This window comes from Salmo salar, chromosome ssa01, assembly GCF_905237065.1.
Source record: "Salmo salar chromosome ssa01, Ssal_v3.1, whole genome shotgun sequence".
In the NCBI taxonomy this organism is placed as follows: Eukaryota; Metazoa; Chordata; class Actinopteri; order Salmoniformes; family Salmonidae; genus Salmo; species Salmo salar.
This window is the reverse complement of record NC_059442.1, coordinates 155,254,025-155,280,251: the sequence shown is the minus strand read 5'-3', so window position 1 is coordinate 155,280,251 and position 26,227 is coordinate 155,254,025. Positions and strand designations below refer to the sequence as shown.

General features: G+C 48.0%; 1 protein-coding gene across 22 annotated transcripts in view; it reads left to right on the top strand.

Annotated features, from left to right (window-relative positions):
• Window positions 1-26,227, top strand: part of LOC106569536 (F-BAR domain only protein 2) — a 78,764-nt gene that overhangs the window by 23,171 nt on the left and 29,366 nt on the right. For 21 of the 22 annotated variants that reach the window (XR_006758429.1, XR_006758433.1, XR_006758431.1 and 18 more), the window contains exons 2-8: window positions 1,856-1,947; window positions 11,673-11,747; window positions 11,922-12,063; window positions 12,950-13,102; window positions 13,999-14,103; window positions 17,556-17,654; window positions 25,144-25,240. Coding sequence is in view for 17 of the 22 variants with exons in the window: in XM_045692628.1 (XP_045548584.1) it covers window positions 1,856-1,947; window positions 11,673-11,747; window positions 11,922-12,063; window positions 12,950-13,102; window positions 13,999-14,103; window positions 17,556-17,654; window positions 25,144-25,240 (763 nt within the window). In the remaining 5 variants the exon portion in view is untranslated. Of the gene's footprint in view, window positions 1-1,855; window positions 1,948-5,510; window positions 5,587-11,672; window positions 11,748-11,921; window positions 12,064-12,949; window positions 13,103-13,998; window positions 14,104-17,555; window positions 17,655-25,143; window positions 25,241-26,227 lie in introns of all 22 variants that reach the window. The other variant, XM_045692617.1, reaches the window with a different exon arrangement.

The window sequence follows — 26,227 nt, the reverse complement described above, 5'->3', positions numbered from 1 at the left end:
AGGCCTGATAAACCAGGTTGGATCCAGGTCAGTTACTATGCGCTTGCTCATTTCTTCCCCCTGTTGGACATACCTAGGCTCTGCCACAGAGCAGCCCTTTGCTGCTGGAGGAAGTAGCCTCTAGGTATCAGCATGCTTCAGTTGGGCTGGAACTCGGCTAGGTCAACCAAACGAGTGTGCTCACATACACCCTTAAAATACCTACGCTTGAAAAACGAGAATAGTACTGTTTGTCCATTTTCAGACGCTGTAGCCAGTATACATTTACTCAAAATAATCAGAATTAATCAAATATAACTCAAGAAATCTGTCAGTAATTTTGGCGTTTTTACAGAGGAGATCTTAGGCGTGCAATTTTACATCTAAGATTTGGTGCAGTATTTCTCAATGGAAAAATGTGCATGAAAACAAATCTTCTTCTCTCTTTTAAATGACAACAAAGACTTTATTGATGAATCCCTATTGTTGACCATTCACTGACGAAGGGGCGTAGGCTTGGGTGCCCGACTAGCCGAAGTCCAAAACGAACAAAAACGTCACAAAATGTCGTCATAATATATGCACAAACTCTTCTGAACTGTTTCTGGTGGGAAGCATGCGGATGCCTAAACTGATCTTAGGTCAGTTTTGTGTTTGACCTCATAATGCGTAGGAGTCAGATCAGGTATTCCTCAAACGACCTTTGAACTTCCCTAACGCATAGCCTACGATTCAAACAGAGAGCCTGAGGTCAGGAAAGCAAGTCTGAGTACCAGTCTGTTTAGCTATCATTCCACTCCTTGCCACTCCTGTCATGTTAAACAACTTTGGCATGACAAGGAGTACAAGGAATGGAATGTGTGCTAAAGAGACTGGTACCCGGGCTACAGAAAAGCTGCTGTTTGTAATGTGGTTTGGTAAAATTTGTTGTGTATGTTGTCTCAGTGAAGTGAATATTTCTAAGGAAGGAGGTGAAGGGTAACAATCTAGTCTCAGTTCCAGTTTCTGTAGAACTAGGACAAGGAGGGATGTGGAACTCAACTCCAGTTAAGCTCAACAGTTGAAGAGAAGAAACCTCTGGAAAGGGGCCAGAGGACTTAGGCAGGCTTGACAATACCAGTAAGAGGAACAGACTGAGTTCCTGCCTAGCAACAGAGAATGAATGTTTATCTTAGACATGCAAGGAGGTGACTCTGCCTAGTCAGAAGGTATAAATATGTGCTTGTATGTTGCGGTTGCAGCTGAGGCACCTAGTGGGTTGAATAAACTTGGTTTGAGGTTTTTACTTAGATTCTGAACAAACACTAGCCAAACTTCAGACAGTTTTACACATGTCCACGGCATATGAATTATTGAGTGGTGGGTGGTGTATGTATTTTTTTTTTAAACCCACTGTTGCGACTGGACACCAATCCAGAGTAGTGATGGTTACTGCTACACAAACACACAGAATAGTGGTCTATAGTCAGTACTGTCACAATCTACACAGTCTCATCTTCAACCTGCTCCATCAACGTTATTCAGGACATACTGAGTGTATAGGGATTGTACAAATGTTCCAGGGAGCATAGAACCATATAGAGACCGTTGGAACCGTTTTAGGGAGCATAAAACCGAATAGGGACCATATTTTAGAGAGCATAGAACTGTACATGGATTGTTAGAACCATTGTAGGGAGCATAGTAGAACCTAAACACTATGGCCAGGATGACTATGGTGGACCAGTCGAGGCTGCTGGCGATGCAACCAACAGCCATGCAGACCTTGAGGAGGCTCATAGTGGAGAAGGCCAGGGCAGTAAAGCATGGAGGAACCGGTATTTCAGTTGACTAGGCTAATCATCTCTTCTTTTTTTATTCTTTTCTTTCCGCTCAGGGCGAAAAAAACAATGGATTTGATGTTCTCTACCACAACATGAAGCATGGTCAAATCTCTTCCAAGGAACTTACGGAGTTCATCAGAGAAAGGTAAGTTGTTGGTAGGCTGGTTCTGGATCTGTTTGTTCTGTGTCATGTGCTAACTATTATGTTTGTAACCAGGCTATGCCATTTGGTGCTTCCTTAGTTAAACTTCCACTCACCCTCGTTTTGAGGGTTCCGTTTAACCCAATGCTGTTCTCATCATAGAGGTGAATTCGAGACTTACTTTAAAAGTTACTCAACACAATTTTTCTAGTTAACTTAAAAGTTCACCGTCCATTAAAGGTCAAGCACAGTCAAATTGGGTCACGTGTGGAGGATGCCAGCTGATGGTACAATCGATAAAGTGACACATGCTGGCTCATTAGTAAAGCCCAATGTGAAAATGTCTTGCTTCCCCTTCTGTCAAAATAATGACTTCAGGGGGAGTATGTGACGGGGCAATTACAGTGGGGGGAAAAAAGTATTTGATCCCCTGCTGATTTTGTATGTTTGCCCACTGACAAAGAAAGGATCAGTCTATAATTTTAATGGTAGGTTTATTTGAACAGTGAGAGACAGAATAACAACAAAAAAATGCAGAAAAACACATGTCAGAAATGTTATAAATTGATTTGCATTTTAATGAGGGAAATAAGTATTTGACCCTCTCTCAATCAGAAAGATTTCTGGCTCCCAGGTGTCTTTTATACAGGTAACGAACTGAGATTAGGAGCACACTCTTAAAGGGCTGAAGGTTCGAGTTGCCAAACGTCAGCCTCGTTACATTTATATTACATTTAAGTCATTTAGCAGACGCTCTTATCCAGAGCGACTTACAAATTGGTGCATTCACCTTATGATATCCAGTGGAACAACCACTATACAATAGTGCATCTAAATCTTTTAAGGGGGGGGGTAGAAGGATTACTTTATCCTATCCTAGGTATTCCTTAAAGAGGTGGGGTTTCAGGTGTCTCCGGAAGGTGGTGATTGACTCCGCTGTCCTGGGAGCTTGTTCCACCATTGGGGTGCCAGAGCAGCGAACAGTTTTGACTGGGCTGAGCGGGAACTGTGCTTCCTCAGAGGTAGGGGGGCCAGCAGGCCAGTGGTGGATGAACGCAGTGCCCTTGTTTGGGTGTAGGGCCTGATCAGAGCCTGAAGGTACGGAGGTGCCGTTCCCCTCACGGCTCCGTAGGCAAGCACCATGGTCTTGTAGCGGATGCGAGCTTCAACTGGAAGCCAGTGGAGAGAGCGGAGGAGCGGGGTGACGTGAGAGAACTTGGGAAGGTTGAACACCAGACGGGCTGCGGCGTTCTGGATGAGTTGTAGGGGTTTAATGGCACAGGCAGGGAGCCCAGCCAACAGCGAGTTGCAGTAATCCAGACGGGAGATGACAAGTGCCTGGATTAGGACCTGCGCCGCTTCCTGTGTGAGGCAGGGTCGTACTCTGCGAATGTTGTAGAGCATGAACCTACAGGATCGGGTCACCGCCTTGATGTTAGTGGAGAACGACAGGGTGTTGTCCAGGGTCACGCCAAGGTTCTTAGCACTCTGGGAGGAGGACACAATGGAGTTGTCAACCGTGATGGCGAGATCATGGAACGGGCAGTCCTTCCCCGGGAGGAAGAGCAGCTCCGTCTTGCTGAGGTTCAGCTTGAGGTGGTGATCCGTCATCCACACTGATATGTCTGCCAGACATGCAGAGATGCGATTCGCCACCTGGTTATCAGAAGGGGGAAAGGAGAAGATTAATTGTGTGTCGTCTGCATAGCAATGATAGGAGAGACCATGTGAGGATATGAGGGAGCCAAGTGACTTGGTGTATAGCGAGAATAGGAGAGGGCCTAGAACAGAGCCCTGGGGTCACCAGTGGTGAGAGCACGTGGTGCGGCGACAGATTCTCGCCACGCCACCTGGTAGGAGCGACCTGTCAGGTAGGACGCAATCCAAGCGTGGCCCGCGCCGGAGATGCCCAACTCGGAGAGGGTGGAGAGGAGGATCTGATGGTTCACAGTATCAAAGGCAGCAGATAGGTCTAGAAGGATGAGAGCAGAGGAGAGAGAGTTAGCTTTAGCAGTGCTGAGAGCCTCCGTGACACAGAGAAGAGCAGTCTCAGTTGAATGACCAGTCTTGAAACCTGACTGATTTGGATCAAGAAGGTCATTCTGAGAGAGATAGCAGGAGAGCTGGCCAAGGACGGCACGTTCAAGAGTTTTGGAGAGAAAAGAAAGAAGGGATACTGGTCTGTAGTTGTTGACATCGGAGGGATCAAGTGTAGGTTTTTTCAGAAGGGGTGCAACTCTCGCTCTCTTGAAGACGGAAGGGACGTAGCCAGCAGTCAAGGATGAGTTGATGAGCGAGGTGAGGTAAGGGAGAAGGTCTCCGGAAATGGTCTGGAGGGGAGGGAATAGGGTCAAGCGGGCAGGTTGTTGGGCGGCCGGCCGTCACAAGACGCGAGATTTCATCTGGAGAGAGAGGGGAGAAAGAGGTCAAAGCACAGGGTAGGGCAGTGTGAGCAGGACCAGCGGTGTCGTTTGACTTAGCAAACGAGGATCGGATGTCGTCGACCTTCTTTTCAAAATGGTTGACGAAGTCATCCGCAGAGAGGGAGGAGGGGGGGAGGAGAAGGTGGCAAAGAGCTTCCTAGGGTTAGAGGCAGATGCTTGGAATTTAGAGTGGTAGAAAGTGGCTTTAGCAGCAGAGACAGAAGAGGAGAATGTAGAGAGGAGGGAGTGAAAGGATGCCAGGTCCGCAGGGAGGCGAGTTTTCCTCCATTTCCGCTCGGCTGCCCGGAGCCCTGTTAATGACTTGGAGAAGATCTGCAAAGAGGAGTGGGACAAAATCCCTCCTGAGATGTGTGCAAACCTGGTGGCCAACTACAAGAAACGTCTGACCTCTGTGATTGCCAACAAGGGTTTTGCCACCAAGTACTAAGTCATGTTTTGCAGAGGGGTCAAATACTTATTTCCCTCCATTATAATGCAAATCATTTTATAACATTTTTGACATGCGTTTTTCTGGATTTTTTTGTTGTTATTCTGTCTCACTGTTCAAATAAACCTACTATTAAAATTATAGACTGATCATTTCTTTGTAAGTGGGCAAACGTACAAAATCAGCAGGGGATCAAATACTTTTTTCCCCCGCTGTATGAGCGTGTCAATCTGAGCTCATTATAATATTGTTCCCCGCCCCCCACTAATCCAAGCATGCAGCCTCACTGATAGTAACAGATGAGAGAGGGTTCATTTTCAAAAATTCTGAGGAATTTAATTGTGAAAAAATATTATGGGTGATGTTTTTGGTCACTCTGGGAAATAGGATTCCCTTTAAGAAAACATGTCTTGTATGCTTTGGATAAAAGTGTCTGCTAATTGGCATATATTAGTTTATTACTTCGGTTTAGTCTTGCTATCTCTCAGTGCAGGTGTAGTTTTTGAGTCTCCTGTTCAATGGTTATGCAAATTTAAGTGTTGTGGCTTTTCCATTGGACTTGAGTAATTTGCCATTCAGAGCCTGACCCAAATCTAAATAGCTAACTTGAGATTTGCACACATTTCCCATTGACACTAATAGAGGTTTTTCTAGCCAAAGCCTTTTTTCATTAATCACATCCTGAATTCCAACAGGAGACCTTGAGCAGACGAGGCCATAAAAATAGACCTCAATGAAGGACATCAAGGCGTGAGAGGAATTCTAAAGGAGGTATGATTAAGCTCCTTATTATGGCTGAGAGGCTACAGGTATGCAGTCCACAGCCAGAGTGTTTTACAGTCTATGGAGGGTTCAGGTGTGCAGGTGGCCTAAATCAGGCCTAAGCCTGGGAGAGTAGGCGACACCTCATGCTCCTTCCACAGCTAATTCTCTCTGTTAAGGAGAGCTGAAAGAGGACTGGATTTCCTTAGGTTGGATTAATCAAACTGTTTACTCCTGGTTTAATAATTGCGCCGGAGCAGATGGCTGCCGCTTTAAGATCCCATAACCAATTGTGCTATTGTGTATGTTTTTTTTTTTTGCGTTATTTGTAACTTATTTGTTATATAATGTTTCTCCCACTGTGTCTTATGACCAAAAATTGCTTCTTGATATCAGGGCAGCGATTACTCACCCGGTACTGGAGGAATTCTTCTTCTTCAACGAGTCGGATGGGAAGGGTTTACTCCAGACACCCGACAAGGCCCTCATCCCCATCATTCGCAGGATGAAAAGACAGAGATATCGTGGACGAGGGTCCAGGTGCCTTGTAAGGATCCGTCGCCAAGTGGGTAATCTACTTTTACCATCGGTCCTATTAGCCAACGTACAATCATTCGATAATAAAATGGATGAACTACGAGCACGTATATCCTGCCAACGGGACATTTCAAAACTGTATCTTATGTTTCTATGAGTCGTGGCTGAACAACGACATGATTAACATACAGCTGGCTGGTTTTAAGATTTTTCGGCAGGATAGAACAGCAGCCTCTGGTAAGACAAGGGGCGGTGGCATATGCATATTTGTAAACAGCTGGTGCACGAAATCTAAGGACGTCTCAAGGTTTTTCTCGCCTGAGGTAGAGTATCTCATGATAAGCTGTAGACCACACTATTTACGAAGAGAGTTTACAACTACATTTCTTGTACCACCGCAGACCGATGCTGGCACTAAGACCGCACTCAATGATCTGTATACGGCCATAAGCGAACAGGAAAACGTTCATCCAGAGGCGGCACTCCAAGTGGCCTGGGACTTTTAATGCAGGGAAACTCATCAGTTTTACCTAATTTCTATCAGCGTGTTAAATGTGCAACCAGAGGGAAAAACTCTAGACCACCTTTACTCCACACACAGAGACATGTATAAAGCTCTCCCTCGCCCTCCATTTGGCAAATCTGACCATAATTCTATCCTCCTGATTCCTGCTTACAAGCAAAAACTTGGAAGCACTAGTGACTCGGTCAATAAGAAAGCGGTAAGATGAAGCAGATGCTAAGCTATAGGACTGTTTTGCTAGCACAGACTGGAATATGTTCCGGGATTCTTCCGATGGCATTGAGGAGTACACCACATCCGTCACTGGCTTCATCAATAAGTGCATCGATGACGTTGTCCCCACAGTGACTGTACGTACATACCCCAACCAGAAGCCATGGATTGCAGGCAAAATTTGCACTGAGCTAAAGGGTAGAGCTGCCGGTTTCTTGAAGCGGGACTCTAACCCGGAAGCTTATAAGAAATCCCGCTATGCTCTCTGACGAACCATCAAACAGTTAAAGCGTCAATACAGCACTAAGATTGAAACCTACTACACCGGCTCCGACGCTCGTCGGATGTGGCAGGGCTTGCAAAATATTAGACTACAAAGGGAAGCACAGCCACGAGCTGCCCAGTGACATGAACCGACCAGACAAGCTAAATTACTTCTATGCTCACTTCGAGGCAAGTAACACTGAAACATGTATGAGAGCACCAGCTGTTCCGGAGGACTGTGATCACGTTCTCTGTAGCCGATGTGAGTAAGACCTTTAAACAGGTCAACATTCACAAGGCCGCAGGGACAGACGGATTACCAGGACGTGTACTCCGAGCATTTGCTGACCAACTGGCAAGTGTCTTCACTGACGTTTTCAACCTTTCCCTGTCAAAGTCTGTAATACCAACATGTTTCAAGCAGACCACCATAGTCCCTGTGCCCAAGAACACGAAGGTAACCTGCCTAAATGACTACCGACCCGTAGCACTCACGTCTGTAGCCATGAAGTGCTTTGAAAGGCTGGTCATGGCTCACATCAATCCCATTATCCCAGAAACCCTAAACCCACTCCAATTTGCATACCGCCCCAACAGATCTACAGATGATGCAATCTCTATTGCACTCAACACTGCCCTTTCCCACCTGGACAAAAGGAACACCTATGTGGGAATGCTATTCATTGACTACAGCTCAGTGTTCAACACCATAATGCCCTCAAAGCTCATCACTAAGCTAAGGGCACCTCCCTCTGCAACTGGATCCTGGACTTCCTGACGGGCCGCCCCCAGGTGGAAAGGCTAGGGAACAACACATCCACCACGCTGATCCTCAACACGGGGGCTCTTCAGGGGTGCATGCTCAGTCCCCTCCTGTACTCCCTGTTCACTCATGACTGCATGGTCAGGCACGACTCCAACACCATCATCAAGTTTGCCAATGACACAACAGTGGTAGGCCTGATCACCGACATTGAGACAGCCTATAGGGAGGAGGTCAGAGACCTGGTCATGTGGTGCCAGGACAACAACCTCTCCCTCAACGTGATCAAGACAAAGGAGATGATTGTGGACTACAGGAAAAGGAGGACTGAGCACGCCCCCATTCTCATCGACGGGGCTGTTGTGGACCAAGTTGAGACCAAGTTCAAGATCCTTGGTGTCCACATCACCAACAAACTATCATGGTCCAAACACACCAAGATAGTTGTGAAGAGGGCACGACAAAACCTATTCCCCCTCAGGAGACTGAAAAGATTTGGCATGGGCCCTCAGATCCTCAAAAGGTTCTTCAGCTGCACCATCGAGAGCATCCTGACTGGTTGCGTCACTGCCTGGTATGGCAACTGCTCGGCCTCCGATCGCAAGGCACTACAGAGGGTGGTGTGTACGGCCCAGTACATCATTGGGGCCAAGCTTCCTGCCATCCAGGACCTCTATATCAGGCTGTGTCAGAGGAAGGCCCTAAAAATTATCAGACTCCAGCCACCGTGGTCATAGACTGTTCTCTCTGCTACCGCACGGCAAACGTACCGTTGCGCCAAGTCGAGGTCCAAAAGGCTTCTTAACAGCTTCTACCCCCAAGCCATAAGACTCCTGAACAGCTAATCAAAGGGCTACCCAGACCCCTCTTTTACACTGCTGCTACTCTGTTTATAATCTATGCATAGTCACTTTAAATCTACCTACATGTACATATTACCGCAAATACCTCAACTAACCTGTGCTCCCGCACATTGACTCTGTACCGGTACCCCCTGTATATAGCCTTGCTTGTTATTTTTCAGCTGCTGTTTAATTTTTTTTTTTAAATCTTTTTTTTTCTATTTTCTACTTATCAATTTTTTTATTATTTTTTATTAACTTAAAGCAGTGTTGGTTAAGGGCTTGTATGTAAGCATTTCACTCTAAGTTCTACACCTGTTGTATTCGGGGCATTTGACAAATAAAATTTGATTTGGGTGTTATGAAATACTGTACTTCGACCATCTCTTTTCTCCATAGCCTTTCGTACTCACCTAAATATAATTCAAGTAATTGATTGACTACAACACAGGCTCCCTCCTATAGCAAATAGGAAGTCTAAACCTAGTCTCACAATTCTTTAAGTGATTGATTAACTTGATAATGTCATTTGTTTACTAATGAAAAGTATCATGTAGGTACATTATATTTAGGTAAGTACGAAAGGCTATGGAGAAAGGAGATTAATATTGAAGTACAGTATTTTATATCACCCAGGAGCAAACAGTTTGATTAATCCAACCTAAGGAAATCCAGTCCTCTACCCATAACAGAGAGAATTAGCTGTGGAAGGAGCATGAGGTGTCGCCTACTCTCCCAGGCTTAGGCCTGATTTAGGCCACCTGCACACCTGAACCCTCCATAGACTGTAAAACACTCTGGCTGTGGACTGCATACCTGTAGCCTCTCAGCCATAATAAAGAGCTTAATCATACCTCCTTTAGAATTCCTCTCACGCCTTGATGTCTTTCATTGTGTTTGAGGACTATTTTTATAACCTCGTCTGCTCAAGGTCTCCTGTTGGAATTCAGGATGGGCTGGCCCACACAAAAATGTGCTCATCACTCAAACAGACACTGCATTTACCACACTATGTTTTGCCACAGACTGTAAATATTAGGCTACCACCCAAACAGTAAAGTTTCCACAGCTTGCAGTTTGCTTTGACACTGTGGGTAAGGAAGCTCCTGTTAGCGGAGGCGTAGACTTCTCCTATACCGTATCTTTTTCCAGTCTGTGGTGTAGATGGGTCACAGGTAGCTCACTAGCCTACATCTCAAGGTTAGGCCTGTATCGTTACTGTTCTGTGTAACTGAGACTCAACTTGCACACCTACCTACCCATCAGTGGCGCAACGGTCTAAGGCACTGCATCTCAGTGCTAGAGGCGTCACTACAGACCTGGTTCGATTCCAGGCTGTATCACAACAGGCCGTGATTGGGAGTCCCATAGGGCAGCGCACCATTGGCCCAGCGTCGTCCGGGTTTGGCCGGGGTAGGCCGTCATTGTAATTAATAATTTGTTCTTAACTAACTTGCCTAGTATAATAAATGTTCAATAAAAAAAACTAAAATCCGAATCAGTGTTCCCATGGTTTTCTGTGTTCCTTTGAGGAAGTCTCTCATATCTCAGAAATGCTGCATTGTGGCTCCCTCTGGTGGCTAGAAACAGACCATGCACCTACAGTACTGTACCATGTGTAAAGTTTGATATAGGGCTACTATAACACACAGCCAATATTCGTCCTGCAGGCAGGTGTTCACTAGCATCTATATAAGTCAAATATAAATAGATTTGAGAGGCGTTTCATCTGTAACGTTGAATCTGTGAGTGTTTTGAGTGTGGAGCGGAGGGGTGCAGGCAGGTCTGTCTTAGTTAGGAGGGGAGAGCTGTCTTTGCCCAGAGTGTATTTACACACTTGGAGTGCTTTTACTCTCTGGAGTTATGGCATTGTGTGTGTGAATGAGTTCAGGGGAAGAAGCCTATTGGCCGAGTGAGCCACGTCACACGTTCATAAATGTGCATATACCAATGGGAATCCTTCTTTGACTTGAGTTGTGGTTTTGGGAACTGGGCGATGTCATTTTCCTGTGATGAGGGTGCCACAAATGATGATGGCAAAAAGGTTGACAAACCATGGTAACCTGCCATGGTAACCTGTCAAGAAGAACTTATACAAACCTTTGGTAGAGTTCCGCTGCATCTACACTGATATCAGTTAGTAAAGTGAGATGGAAGCCATGTGTACATGTAAGTTACACTGATATCAGTCAGTAAAGTGAGATCGTGTGTGTGCGTGCATTCTGTATTTGCGTGTGCGCGCTTGTGCCTCCCTGTGAATGCGTGAGTGTGTGTGCCTGTCCCCTGGTTGTCCCTGCCTGACCCTCCTGTGGTGACCTGACTGCAGTGGGAGGCTAAGTAAATCACATATGCATTATTCAGGCCTCCACTAAAACAATGTTTTAAGTTTTTTAGTTCTGTCACTTCCATGCAGGACAACGGGGCATGACGAGGAGAGGAGAGGAGAGGAGAGGAGAGGAGAGGAGAGGATGGGAGGGAGGGGAGGGGAGGGAGGGAGGGATGGGAGGGGAGGGATGGGATGCTATCTCTTCTCTGTGCTTCGACATTAGACTAAATGGGAGACCATGATGAACAGAGCTCTCCACTTAGATGACCACACTTGGTTGGGCATTGCTTTGACTAATACTCAAAGTGACTAACACTCAAACGTTTATGTTCCAAGTGTTTGTGAGTGTTCAGTGGGTGTGGAGTTGTCTTGTGCTTTGACTTACATGTATAGTACTTGTTGTAATCACTCAACCGGTAGATGATTTGAGGGTTTTAGTGCTGTGTTGATGGATTTATTATGGTTGAACTGATTCACTAGAGGAAAGTTGAATCACAAATGGCCCTAGTCAAAAGTAGTGCGCTTTATAGAGAATAGGGTGTCATTTGGAACGCATGCTGAGTGAGGTTACTGATTCAGTAGCTAAAAATGATTAAGGTAATGAAGTTCTGTGCTTTGACCCTCTAGGGCTACCATAGAAGAGGTCTATGCCAGGTCAATGACCAAACTTGCCAAGTCAGCTGGCAACTTCTCTCAGCTCGGGTAAGAGACACACACACACACACACACACACACACACACACACACCATGCTCGTGTGTCAGGTGAAGAGAAGGCATTTGTGTCCCATATCAACCCTCTCTATTTAATGATGAGACCAGTCTTCACAGAATGAATGATCTACTGAACTCCAGTTAATAAAGTCTGTCTGCTGCAGGACGTTTGCCCCGGTGTGGGATGTGTTTAAGACGTCCACAGAGAAGCTGGCCAGCTGCCACCTGGAGCTGGTGCGGAAGCTACAGGAGCTTATCAAAGATGTGCAGAAGTACGTGGATGACCAGGCCAAGGCCCACAAAAAGGTGCGGGACGGAGAACCAAACACGACACCACACATCACATAGGTTCCTTATAACAAGCCCAGACCCACAAACAGCCCGGCAGGCAGAATCACACAACACAACACGCCACTTTGTTCCTTAAGGCATTACATTTGAGTCATTTAGCAGACCCTCTTATCCAGAGCGACTTACAGAAGCAATTAGGGTTAAGTACCTCGCTCAATGGCACATCGACAGATTTTTCACCGTCAGCTCGGGGATTCGAACCAGCGTCATTTCGGTTACTGGCCAAACACTCTTAACCGCTAGGTTACCTGCTGCGTCAACTAGTCTGTCCTTGCTGGTGTGCTCTGCCTGTGTAGGCTGCTGCTGGTGAGAACCTATATTTACCCTCTGGAGATCAATAAAGTTGACTTCTTTCAGTCACTGCTATGGGGAAGTGATTCTACTGATGGATTCTGGAGAGAATGTGTGTGTTCTCTATCCTGCCTGGAGTAACCAGCGGAGCGTAACCTCCTATGACATGTATGTGTCAGCAGGTCTAACTAACCAAACAATGCCTGTGAATTAGCAGAGTTGGGTTTGAGCTTTCAGCATAACAAAAAAGACTTTCACACAACACTTTCACTCACTCACTCACTCACTCACTCACTCACTCACTCACTCACTCACTCACTCACTCACTCACTCACTCACTCACTCACTCACTCACTCACTCACTCACTCACTCACTCACTCACTCACACACACACACACAGAATGTCAAGTTGCCGTTTTAGCTAAGCTACTTTCTACCATTATAATGATCTTTGCTTCCATTTAGTGGTTTCAATCATGGGCTTTTCATACAAGGACACTAAAATGAATGTTTGTTTCAATGGTTGCTGTCTTCCTCTGTCCTACTCAGACCAAGGAGGAGGTGGCGTCCACCCTGGAGTCAGTCCAGACCATCCAGACCACCGGTGTAGCCTTACAGAAGTCCAAGGAGAACTACAACGCCAAAACTGTGGAGCAGGAGAGACTCCGCAAGGAGGGAGCAACACAGAGAGATGTGGACAAGGTACTGTACACTACACTAAACTACACTAGGAGAGAGCAACACGGAGAGATGTGAACAAGGTACTGTACACTACACTAAACTACACTAGGAGAGAGCAACACAGAGAGATGTGGACAAGGTACTGTACACTACACTAAACTACACTAGGAGAGAGCAACACAGAGAGATGTGGACAAGGTACTGTACACTACACTAAACTACACTAGGAGAGAGCAACACAGAGAGATGTGGACAAGGTACTGTACACTACACTAAACTACACTAGGAGAGAGCAACACGGAGAGATGTGAACAAGGTACTGTACACTACACTAAACTACACTAGGAGGGAGCAACACAGAGAGATGTGGACAAGGTACTGTACACTACACTAAACTACACTAGGAGAGAGCAACACAGAGAGATGTGAACAAGGTACTGTACACTACACTAAACTACACTAGGAGAGAGCAACACGGAGAGATGTGAACAAGGTACTGTACACTACACTAAACTACACTAGGAGAGAGCAACACAGAGAGATGTGAACAAGGTACTGTACACTACACTAAACTACACTAGGAGAGAGCAACACGGAGAGATGTGAACAAGGTACTGTACACTACACTAAACTACACTAGGAGAGAGCAACACAGAGAGATGTGAACAAGGTACTGTACACTAAACTACACTAGGAGAGAGCAACACAGAGCGATGTGAGGTGGGAGATCACATGGGTGTCTCTGCTCTGGTGAGATCTGGTGCTCTGTAGAGGACTGTGTGACTGAGGCTGATGGTGACACGTGAAAACAGATGGTCATTTTCCTGTTGTCTGTCTGTCTGTCTGTCTGTCTGTCTGTCTGTCTGTCTGTCTGTCTGTCTGTCTTGTCTCTGATCTCTGATCTCTGATCTCTGCAGGCTGGAGTGAAGGCCAAGAAAGCCACGGAAACCTACAAGAGCTTTGTGGAAAAATACGCCACAGCCAAGTCCGAGTTTGAACAGAAGATGGCTGAAACTGCACAGGTGTGGGTTTGTGTGTTGCAATTCCATCCACTTGCTAGTACCGCAGGACAATGCGTTTCTGTATTGGTATTCCATCCACTTTCTAGTACCACAGGACAATGTGTTTCTATATTGGTATTCCATCCACTTTCTAGTACCACAGGACAATATGTTTCTGTATTGGTATTCCATCCACTTTCTAGTACCACAGGACAATATGTTTCTGTGTTGGTATTCCATCCACTTTCTAGTACCACAGGACAATGTGTTTCTGTATTGGTATTCCATCCACTTTCTAGTACCACAGGACAATGTGTTTCTGTATTGGTATTCCATCCACTTTCTAGTACCACAGGACAATGTGTTTCTGTATTGGTATTCCATCCACTTTCTAGTACCACAGGACAATATGTTTCTGTATTGGTATTCCATCCACTTTCTAGTACCACAGGACAATATGTTTCTGTATTGGTATTCCATCCACTTTCTAGTACCACAGGACAATATGTTTGTGTGGGTTTCTTGTTTTTGTGTGTGGTGTACTGTACTCTAGTTTTGTGTGCATGTTTTAAGACCCTTGCTCTTGTGTGTGCGTGTTTACTGCTCAGTATTCCATGCTGTGTGTGTTCTGTGCTCGGCATCGTCTCAGCTTGTGTTATTTCCTCACCAACGGAATCATTGTGGAAAACTCTGATTGGAACCATCTGAACGACTGATTAGATAAACTCTAAATTCAAATCAGACAACAGAATTTGACCCTTCGTATCCTGCACTGCAGCGAGCCACACGGACAAACTGGTTTGAGTTAGGGCAGCGTTTCTGTTTTCCCCCAGAGACAACAGCAGTCCATGGCTCCTCGCAAATTCAGCATATGTGAACATGAGTTCTAAACATGGCACGGGTGCACACGTCTTCTGTGAAATCACTTGTGTGTGTTTCGAGTTTGTGTATAGGGCCTGACGGTTGGCCTGACCCTGGCGGTTGGCCTGACCCTGGCAGTTGGCCTGACGGTTGGCCTGACCCTGGCGGTCGGCCTGGCGGTTGGCCTGACCCTGACGGTTGGCCTGACGGTTGGCCTGACCCTGGCGGTTGGCCTGACGGTCGGCCTGACGGTTGGCCTGACGGTTGGCCTGACCCTGACGGTCGGCCTGACGGTTGGCCTGACGGTTGGCCTGACCCTGACGGTCGGCCTGGCGGTTGGCCTGACCCTGGCGGTTGGCCTGACGGTTGGCCTGACCCTGACGGTTGGCCTGACGGTTGGCCTGACCCTGACGGTTGGCCTGACCCTGACGGTTGGCCTGACCCTGACGGTTGGCCTGACGGTTGGCCTGACCCTGACGGTTGGCCTGACCCTGACGGTTGGCCTGACCCTGACGGTCGGCCTGGCGGTTGGCCTGACCCTGACGGTTGGCCTGACCCTGACGGTCGGCCTGACGGTTGGCCTGACCCTGACGGTTGGCCTGACCCTGACGGTTGGCCTGACCCTGACGGTTGGCCTGACGGTTGGCCTGACGGTTGGCCTGACCCTGACGGTTGGCCTGACCCTGACGGTCGGCCTGGCGGTTGGCCTGACCCTGACGGTTGGCCTGACCCTGACGGTCGGCCTGACGGTTGGCCTGACCCTGACGGTTGGCCTGACCCTGACGGTCGGCCTGACGGTTGGCCTGACCCTGACGGTTGGCCTGACCCTGACGGTCGGCCTGACGGTTGGCCTGACCCTGACGGTCGGCCTGACGGTTGGCCTGACCCTGACGGTCGGCCTGACGGTTGGCCTGACCCTGACGGTCGGCCTGACGGTTGGCCTGACCCTGACGGTCGGCCTGACGGTTGGCCTGACCCTGACGGTTGGCCTGACGGTTGGCCTGACCCTGACGGTTGGCCTGACCCTGACGGTTGGCCTGACCCTGACGGTTGGCCTGACGGTTGGCCTGACCCTGACGGTTGGCCTGACCCTGACGGTTGGCCTGACCCTGACGGTCGGCCTGGCGGTTGGCCTGACCCTGACGGTTGGCCTGACCCTGACGGTCGGCCTGACGGTTGGCCTGACCCTGACGGTTGGCCTGACCCTGACGGTTGGCCTGACGGTTGGCCTGACCCTGACGGTTGGCCTGACCCTGACGGTCGGCCTGGCGGTTGGCCTGACCCTGACGGTCGGCCTGACGGTTGGCCTGACCCTGACGGTTGGCCTGACCCTGACGGTCGGCCTGACGGTTGGCCTGACCCTGACGGTTGGCCTGACCCTGACGGTCGGCCTGACGGTTGGCCTGACCCTGACGGTTGGCCTGACCCTGACGGTTGGCCTGACCCTGACGGTTGGCCTGACCCTGACGGTCGGCCTGGCGGTTGGCCTGACCCTGACGGTTGGCCTGACCCTGGCGGTTGGCCTGACGGTTGGCCTGACCCTGACGGTTGGCCTGACCCTGGCGGTTGGCCTGACCCTGGCGGTTGGCCTGACCCTGGCGGTTGGCCTGACCCTGGCGGTTGGCCTGACTGTAAGCTGATGTGAATGTTGAGGTTTACGCAAGTGTGCTCGCCTATGAATGTACTCTGTGTGTCTCATGTGTTTGAGTGTGTACACTAGCTGTGGTAGTGTGTATACTAGCTGTGGTAGTGTGTACACTAGCTGTGGTAGTGTTTGTTGGAGCAATCATGGATGTTTGTGTGTAAGAGATTGCCTATATCCATGTTTGTGTGTGTGTGTGTGTGTGTGTGTGTGTGTGTGTGTGTGTGTGTGTGTGTGTGTGTGTGTGTGTGTGTGTGTGTGTGTGTGTGTTTATGCAGTCAGGCACACTCCTCTTCCTCTCTATCCACGCTGTGATTTTCCAGCTTGTGATTATTTATAGTCCTTCTCCTCGGTTTACCCCAAACTCTCCCCAGCCAAGGCCAGCCCTGGATGGGAGTAAACGCCATCGTTTAGAGCCCAGACACACACACACCCACACAGACGGCTCCAGAGCCCAGAGATGAGCCATGCTCTGTATCTCATGGCTGGCCCACCCTGGATAATTAGCACCTTGTGCGCAGTGGGATCTGTGTGTTGGTGTGCCTTCGTTTCTAGACCACCCAAATAGAGACGACACACACAGGAAGGAAGTGGTTAGGGCACAAAGGAGAAGTGTTTCTCTTTTAGGGAAATGTATACATGTGTTTTTATCAATCCAAGACTGATCTTTCCGCCCAGTGTTTCTCCTACATCGGACACGGTGCACATGTTCTGTTGTACACATTGGACTCTGAAATCCTTACCCATGATAGAGCCCAGAGGTTTCCTGACCTGGCCTGACCAGAAACTCTTTGTCCTGGTTCAATAGATGACAGCTTATGTCCAGACTTGTTCCTGATCAGGTCAGGGAAAACTCCAGGTCCTAAGTCTTCTACTGGCATATTTGTTTTGCTCTGGTTACGGGTCTCCTCAGGGGAAATGGATAATGTGCTGCATATGTACTCCTGTATGTTTTCTCTCTGTGTTCCAGAAATTTCAGGACATCGAGGAGAGCCACATCGTCCATATGAAGGATATAATTCAATCATACACACAGTCTGTTGACGAGACACACGTTCAGATCGGAGAGGTGAGTCGGCACACACACATTCCTGTGGGTGGGGTGGGGCGTGTGTCCTGTCCCAGTGCTCAGTGGGTTCACTGGGTGTCAGATGAATTAGTGTAGTCTTTGATCACTCTAATAGTTTCACTGAGAACCAGGAAGCCTTCCATTCAGCCGTTTATAGCAACCCATTAAAAACTGATCAAAACTCCCTCTCGACCAATCGAAAACACCTTCAATATACAATCAGAGGCACAGCATGCCAACTGACTAGGCATCTCGCTCTGTGTGGATATATTACTGGACTTTACTGTGTTCTACTGTACATAACTCACTGATCATTACAATGTTCATCTTTCCACGTCCATCATATTATCACCATTTTTTTACATCTTCAGTGTGTATATAGATATTGTTCTCTCATAGATATTGTTCTGTTACAAATATTCTAGATGTTTTACTACATGACGGAATAGACAACTAAAAAGCAACTGCTCCACTGTGTGTAGTGTTGCTGCTGCAGTCCCAGCAGTGTCCACAGGGGGAGCCACAGCCCCACTCTCTGCTCTAAAGCTCCAGTGTTACCATGCATCTGAACAGGAGAAAGACATCGCTGCCTGTCTCTGTCTCAAAGGGTACCCTATTTCCTATAATATGCCCTGGTTTTGACCAGGACCCATAGGGCTCACCTATAGGGAATAGGGTTCCATTTGGGACACAGCCTGTGGTTTAGTGTTAGCCTGGCTGGGCTTCAGTAAAATAGAGCCTAAAGGTGGGTGAGGGCTCTCCCAAACAGCTGGCAAAGTACGCGCAGGAAGCCCAAGTAATGATGAATACCCTTTAAACCAGGCTGTGTGAGAAGTACACGCAGGAAGCCCAAGTAATGATGAATACCCTTTAAACCAGGCTGTGTGAGAAGTACGCGCAGGAAGCCCAAGTAATGATGAATACCCTTTAAACCAGGCTGTGTGAGAAGTACGCACAGGAAGCCCAAGTAATGATGAATACCCTTTAAACCAGGCTGTGTGAGAAGTACGCGCAGGAAGCCCAAGTAATGATGAATACCCTTTAAACCAGGCTGTGTGAGAAAGTACGCGCAGGAAGCCCAAGTAATGATGAATACCCTTTAAACCAGGCTGTGTGAGAAAGTACGCGCAGGAAGCCCAAGTAATGATGAATACCCTTTAAACCAGGCTGTGTGAGAAGTACGCACAGGAAGCCCAAGTAATGATGAATACCCTTTAAACCAGGCTGTGTGAGAAGTACGCGCAGAAAGCCCAAGTAATGATGAATACCCTTTAAACCAGGCTGTGTGAGAAAGTACGCGCAGGAAGCCCAAGTAATGATGAATACCCTTTAAACCAGGCTGTGTGAGAAAGTGAGCACCATTGCCAAGTAGTAGGGAGGGAGGGGGATACTGCTTCATCAGTTAGACCACAGACACACAAACTCAGCCCAGACATGCAAACACACACACACACAGTACACTTAATGTACCAGCACTATGGACTAACAAATATACACACTGTCAATATACTGTATGCACTCCGACATTGCACTGTACACACACGGTCACTTAAAATAATACATATTGTCCAAACACATCAACACACTTAAATCTGTCTATCCACATCAAATTTTATTTGTCACATGCACCGAATACAACAGGTGTAGACCTTACAGTGAAATGCTTACTTACAAGCCCTTAACTAACAATGCCGTTTTAAGAAAAGTAAGAGATAAGAAAAACAACTCATTAAAGAGCAGCAGTAAATAACAATAGCGAGACTATATACAGGGGGTACCGGTACAGAGTCAATGTGCGGGGTCACCGGTGTCAAGGTAATATGTACATATAGGTAGAGTTATCAAAGTTACTACGCATGGATGATAACAGAGAGTAGCAGCAGTATAGATATGGGGGGGTTGGGGGGGGTGGGGGAGGCAGCAATGCAAATAGTCTGGGTAGCCGTTTGATTAGCTGTTCAGGAGACTTATGACTTGGGCGTAGAAGCTGTTTAGAAGCCTCTTGGATCTAGATTTGGCACTCTGTTACTGCTTACCATGCGGTAGCAGAGAGAACAGTCTATGACTAGGGTGGCTGGAGTCTTTGACCATTTTTAGGGCCTTCCTCTGACACTGCCTGGTATAGAGGTCCTGGATGGCAGGAAGCTTGACCCCAGTGATGTACTGGGCCGTTCACACTACCCTCTGTAGTGCCTTGCGGTCGGAGGCCGAGCAGTTCCCATACCAGGCAGTGATGCAACCCTTCAGGATGCTCTCGATGGTGCAGCTGTATAACCTTTTGAGGATCTGAGGATTCATTCCAAATCTTTTCAGTCTACTGAGGGGGAATAGGTAGTGTCGTGCCCTCTTCACGACTGTTTTGGTGTGCTTGAACCAGGTTAGTTTGTTGGTGATGTAAACGCCAAGGAACTTGAAGCTCTCAACCGGTTCCACTACAGCCTCGTCGATGAGAATGGGGGCGTGCTCGGTCCTCCTTTTCCTGTAGTCCACAATCATCTCCTTTGTCTTGATCACGTTGAGGGAGAGGTTGTTGTCCTTGCACCATACGGTCAGGTCTCTGACCTCCAACCTATAGGCTGTTTCATCGCTGTCAGTGATCAGGCCTACCACTGTTGTATCATCAGCAAACTTAATGATGGTGTTGGAGTTGTGCCTGGCCGTGCAGTCATGAGTGAACAGGGAGTACAGGAGGGGACTGAGCACGCACCTCTGAGGGGCCCCAGTGTTGAGGATCAGCGTGGCGGATGTGTTGTTACCTACCCTTACCACCTAAAGTGTTTAGTCCCAGGGTCCTTAGCTTAGTGATGAGCTTTGAGGGCACTATGGTGTTGAGCACTGAGCTGTAGTCAGTGAATAGCATTCTCACATAGGTGTTCCTTTTGTCCAGGTGGGAAAGTGCAGTGTTGAGTGCAATAGAGATTGCATCATCTGTAGATCTGTTGGGGCGGTATGCAAATTGGAGTGGGTCTAGGGTTTCTGGGAATATGGGGTTGATGTGAGCCATGACAAGCCTTTCAAAGCATTTCATGGTTACAGACGTGAGTGCTTCGGGTCGGTAGTCATTTAGGCAGGTTACCTTGGCGTTAGTGGGCACAGGGACTATGGTGGTCTGCTTGAAACATGTTGGTATTTCAGACTTTGACAGGGAAAGGTTGAAAACGTCAGTTTAGATACTTGCCAGTTGGTCAGCGCATGCTCGGAGTACACGTCCTGGTAATCTGTCTTGTGAATGTTGACCTATTTAAAGATCTTACTCACATCGGCTGCGGAGAGCATGATCCAACGGTCGTCTGGAACGGCTGATGCTCTCATGCATGTTTCAGTTTTACTTGCCTCAACGCCAGCATAGAAGTAATTTAGCTCGTCTGGTAGGCTCGTGTCACTGGGCAGCTCGCGGCTGTGCTTCCCTTTGTAGTCTGTAATAGTTTGCAAGCCCTGCCACATCCAACGAGCGTCGGAACCGGTGTAGTACGATTCAATCTTAGTCCTGTATTGACACTTTGCCTGTTTGATGTTTCATTGGAGGACAGCTTCTGGGTTAGAGCCCCGCTCCTTGAAAGTGGTAGCTCTACCCTTTAGCTCAGTGCGAATGTTCCCTGTAATCCATGGCTTCTGGTTGGGATATGTACCTACAGTCACTGTGGGGATGACGTCCTTGATGCACTTATTGATAAAGCCAGTGACTGATGTGGTGTACTCCTCAATGCCATCGTAAGAATCCCGGAACATATTCCAGTCTGTTCTAGCAAAACAGTCCTGTAGTTTAGCTTCTGCTTCATTTTACCGCTTTTCTATAGACCGACTTACTGGTGCTTCCTGCTTTAATTTTCGCTTGTAAGCATTTTTACATTCACTTCATTTAGCAGACGCTCTTATCCAGAGCGACTTACAAATTGCAGGAATCAGGAGGATAGAATTATGGACAGGTTTGCCAAATGGATGGCGGGGAAGAGCTTTGTATGCATCTCTGTGTGTGGAGTAAAGGTGGTCTAGAATTATTTTCCCTCTGGTTGCTCATTTAACATGCTGATAGAAATGAGGTAAAACTGATTTAAGTTTCCCTGCATTAAAGTCCCCAGCCACTAGGAATTCCGCCTCTGGATGAGCGTTTTCCTGTTTGCTTATGGCGGAATACAGCTCATTAGGTGTGGTTTTAGTGCCAGCCTCAGTCTGTGGTGGTATGTAGACAGCTATGGAAAATACAGATGAAAACTCTAGGTAGATAGTGTGGTCTACAGCTTATCATGAGATACTTTACCACATGCGAGCAAAACCGTCAAACTGTCTATTCAAACACACACACACATTCTCACACACACACACACACACACACACATATATATATTCATTCATTCATTCATTCATTCATTCATTCATTCATTCATTATCCGGCCAGGCAAACGCACATAGCCCCAGTTTGGCTATTGGGCATTGAAGTGTAGTTTTATGTTAACCTGGGGCAGGGGATGGGACTGGGTTTAGGTCTGGGTCTAGGCCTTGTGTGTCTGTCTGAAATCACTGTGGGTTGGAGGGGGGGGTTGTCTGTCTGTAATCACTGTGGGTTGGAGGGGGGGTTGTGTGTCTGTTTGAAATCACTGTGGGTTGGAGGGGGGGGTTGTGTGTCTGTCTGAAATCACTGTGGGTTGGAGGGGGGGTTGTGTGTCTGTCTGAAATCACTGTGGGTTGGAGGGGGGGTTGTGTGTCTGTCTGAAATCACTGTGGGTTGGAGGGGGGTTGTGTGTCTGTCTGAAATCACTGTGGGTTGGAGGGGGGGGTTGTGTGTCTGTCTGAAATCACTGTGGGTGGGGGGTGTGTGTCTGTCTGAAATCACTGTGGGTTGGAGGGGGGGGTGTGTGTCTGTCTGAAATCACTGTGGGTTGGAGGGGGGGGGGTTGTGTGTCTGTCTGAAATCACTGTGGGTTGGAGGGGGGGTTGTGTGTCTGTCTGAAATCACTGTGGGTTGGAGGGGGGGGGGGAGGTTGTGTGTCTGTCTGGGTGTGTGTGAGACACGCAGGCAGGTGATGACATCACAGCACGTTCCCTCACGGCAGCTGGCTGGCTGGCTGGCTGGCTGGCTGGCTGGCTGTCTGCAGCACCTGACAGATTGCGTGTGCTGGAGTGAGCATTCTATCTTGCCACGGCAACCCACGCCCAACCCCCATCCCGCCGCAAGGCAGGGGGGGCTAATGCACCTTGCCTCACCTTGCCTTGCGGCCACAGTGAGGGTTTTTATGATAGTGAGTGGACATACGCTGTTGTGTTTACAGTATCACACACATCTGAATCGTTTGGCGAGATGGCACAGCCAGTCAGTCCCTGTTTGTCATCTATCTGGTCCCTCTCCCCCGACAGACACACACTCTGACACACACGCCACTAACATCCAAAGTAAACAAACAAACACAATCCTTCCCTTGATAGCACCCAGAGGGCATCAGGAGACCGCTCTGTCCACAACAATAAAACCATCCCATTATGTAAGCCAGTCTCCACAGGCCTTAGAGACACATTGTACAGAGAATAGTTTTAAACAAGAGAGAATTAACTGCTGGGTAGTCCAGTCCTTTAGAGGGAGTATTGTAGTCCAGTCCTTTAGAGGGAGTATTGTAGTCCAGTAGTCCAGTCCTTTAGAGGGAGTATTGTAGTACAGTAGTCCAGTCCTTTAGAGGGAGTATTGTAGTCCAGTTCTTTAGGGGGAGTATTGTAGTACAGTAGTCCAGTCCTTTAGGGGGAGTATTGGAGTACAGTAGTCCAGTCCTTTAGGGGGAGTATTGGAGTACAGTAGTCCAGTCCTTTAGGGGGAGTATTGGAGTACAGTAGTCCAGTCCTTTAGGGGGAGTATTGGAGTACAGTAGTCCAGTTCTTTAGGGGGAGTACAGTAGTCCAGTCCTTTAGGGGGAGTATTGGAGTACAGTAGTCCAGTTCTTTAGGGGGAGTATTGGAGTACAGTAGTCCAGTCCTTTAGGGGGAGTACAGTAGTCCAGTCCTTTAGGGGGAGTATTGGAGTACAGTAGTCCAGTCCTTTAGGGGGAGTATTGGAGTACATTAGTCCAGTCCTTTAGAGGGAGTATTGGAGTACAGTAGTCCAGTCCTTTAGGGGGAGAATTGTAGTCCAGTCCTTTAGAGGGAGTATTGGAGTACAGTAGTCCAGTCCTTTAGGGGGAATATTGTAGTCCAGTCCTTTAGGGGGAATATTGTAGTCCAGTCCTTTAGGGGGAGTATTGGAGTACATTAGTCCAGTCCTTTAGGGGGAGTTTTGGAGTACATTAGTCCAGTCCTTTAGGGGGAGTATTGGAGTACAGTAGTCCAGTCCTTTAGGGGGAGTATTGTAGTCCAGTCCTTTAGGGGGAGTATTGGAGTACATTAGTCCAGTCCTTTAGGGGGAGTATTGGAGTACATTAGTCCAGTCCTTTAGGGGGAGTATTGGAGTACAGTAGTCCAGTCCTTTAGGGGCACCCAAGTGGCGCAGTGGTCTAAGGCACTGCATCTCAGTGCTGGAGGCGTCACTACAGACCCTGGTTTGATTCCAGGCTGTATCACAACCGGCTGTGATTGGGAGTTCCATAGGGCGGCGCATAATTGGCCCAGCGTCGTCCGGGTTTGGCCGGGGTAGGCTGTCATTGTAAATAAGAATTTGTTCTTAACTGACTTTCTCAGTTAAATAACATTTCTAGAGGGAGTATACAGTGAAAAGCACAAAGCCATATTGCATTTGTCAATCCTCCTGAGTATTCCAAAAACGAGGCACCCAGAGAGCAGTCCCCAAGGACATGAGCTGTCACTCTCACAAGCTATCACACACACACACACACACACACACACACACACACACACACACACACACACACACACACACACACACACACACAGCCCCATGTTTTAATCACAGAAGTACCTCCCAGTGGTTCTACCACATTGTGAGCCCTCAATGGACTCAATGACTGTCCGCCAGCCCCACAGCCAGCCCCACAGCCAGCCCACAGCCAGCCCACAGCCAGCCCACAGCCAGCCCACAGCCAGCCCACAGCCAGCCCCACAGCCAGCCCCACAGCCAGCCCACAGCCAGCCCACAGCCAGCCCCACAGCCAGCCCCACAGCCAGCCCCACAGCCAGCCCCACAGCCAGCCCCACAGCCAGCCCCACAGCCAGCCCCACAGCCAGCCCCACAGCCAGCCCCACAGCCAGCCCCACAGCCAGCCCCACAGCCAGCCCACAGCCCCAGAGAGAAGGGAGAGGGCCCTAGGAACACCAGTTAGTGTCTGATTCCAAGTGTCTGCCATCTGTTCTTCTTTCTTTAATGTAGGCTAATCCATTCTGATGCCTCACTGTACTGATGCCAGACCTGGGTCAAATACGTCAGAATGCTTGAGCTGCTCTTGATTTACAGCAGTTTGCCCTGTACAATGGAACCAATGGAATCGTCCCAAAAGTGCAACTCCAAGTTAAACGAAGCGCACCTCATGACCCTGTGTTTGTTGTCCCTCTGCAGGTCCGTATAGAGTTTGAGAGGAACATGGAGAACACCTCTGTGGAGGGCTTGATACAGAAACTGGCTGACAGTAAAGGAACGGGCAAAGAGAGACCAGGTAAGGTTCCCCATACGCACAGACACACCTGCCACGATAGGCAAAACACATCTACAGATCATTGTATTACACATATGTTAGTGTGTATTACTGGTGAAGCACTTCAGTTGTTAGCGGCAACTTATGTAATTGTCCTACTCCTTCAATATGCCTGAATCTGACTGAAGATCAGTGGTTACTTAGGGTGACTTTTACAGTATACCTACTCCTTCAATATGCCTGAATCTGACTGAAGATCAGTGGTTACTTAGGGTGACTTTTACAGTATACCTACTCCTTCAATATGCCTGAATCTGACTGAAGATCAGTGGTTACTTAGGGTGACTTTTACAGTATACCTACTCCTTCAATATGCCTGAATCTGACTGAAGATCAGTGGTTACTTAGGGTAACCTTTACAGTATACCTACTCCTTCAATATGCCTGAATCTGACTGAAGATCAGTGGTTACTTAGGGTGACTTTTACAGTATACCTACTCCTTCAACGTGGCTGAATCTGACCCTGTATCAGTGGTTACTTAGTGTGACTTTTACAGTATACCTACTCCTTCAACGTGGCTGAATCTGACCCTGTATCAGTGGTTACTTAGGCACAACTTCCTTTAAAGTGACTTCCTGTCTTTAAGATGGGGACAGGCCTATGAGGGAGATTTAGCCAATGAGAGAGCAGTAACAAAAGGTGGTAGAAGACCATCAGACTCAGTAGCTGTAATCTGTAAAAGTAGGCAGGTCAGGCCTGACATTCCAGTTAGCATGTGACACCATGCAGGCCAGTACAGGGTCAGGACGGCTTTGCTTTACGCACACACACACGCATACACACGCATACACACTCACGCTCATACACACACACACACACACACACACACACACACACTCACGCTCATACACACACACGCACACACGCACACACACTCACGCTCATACACACACACACACACACACACACACACACACACACACACACACACACACACACACACACA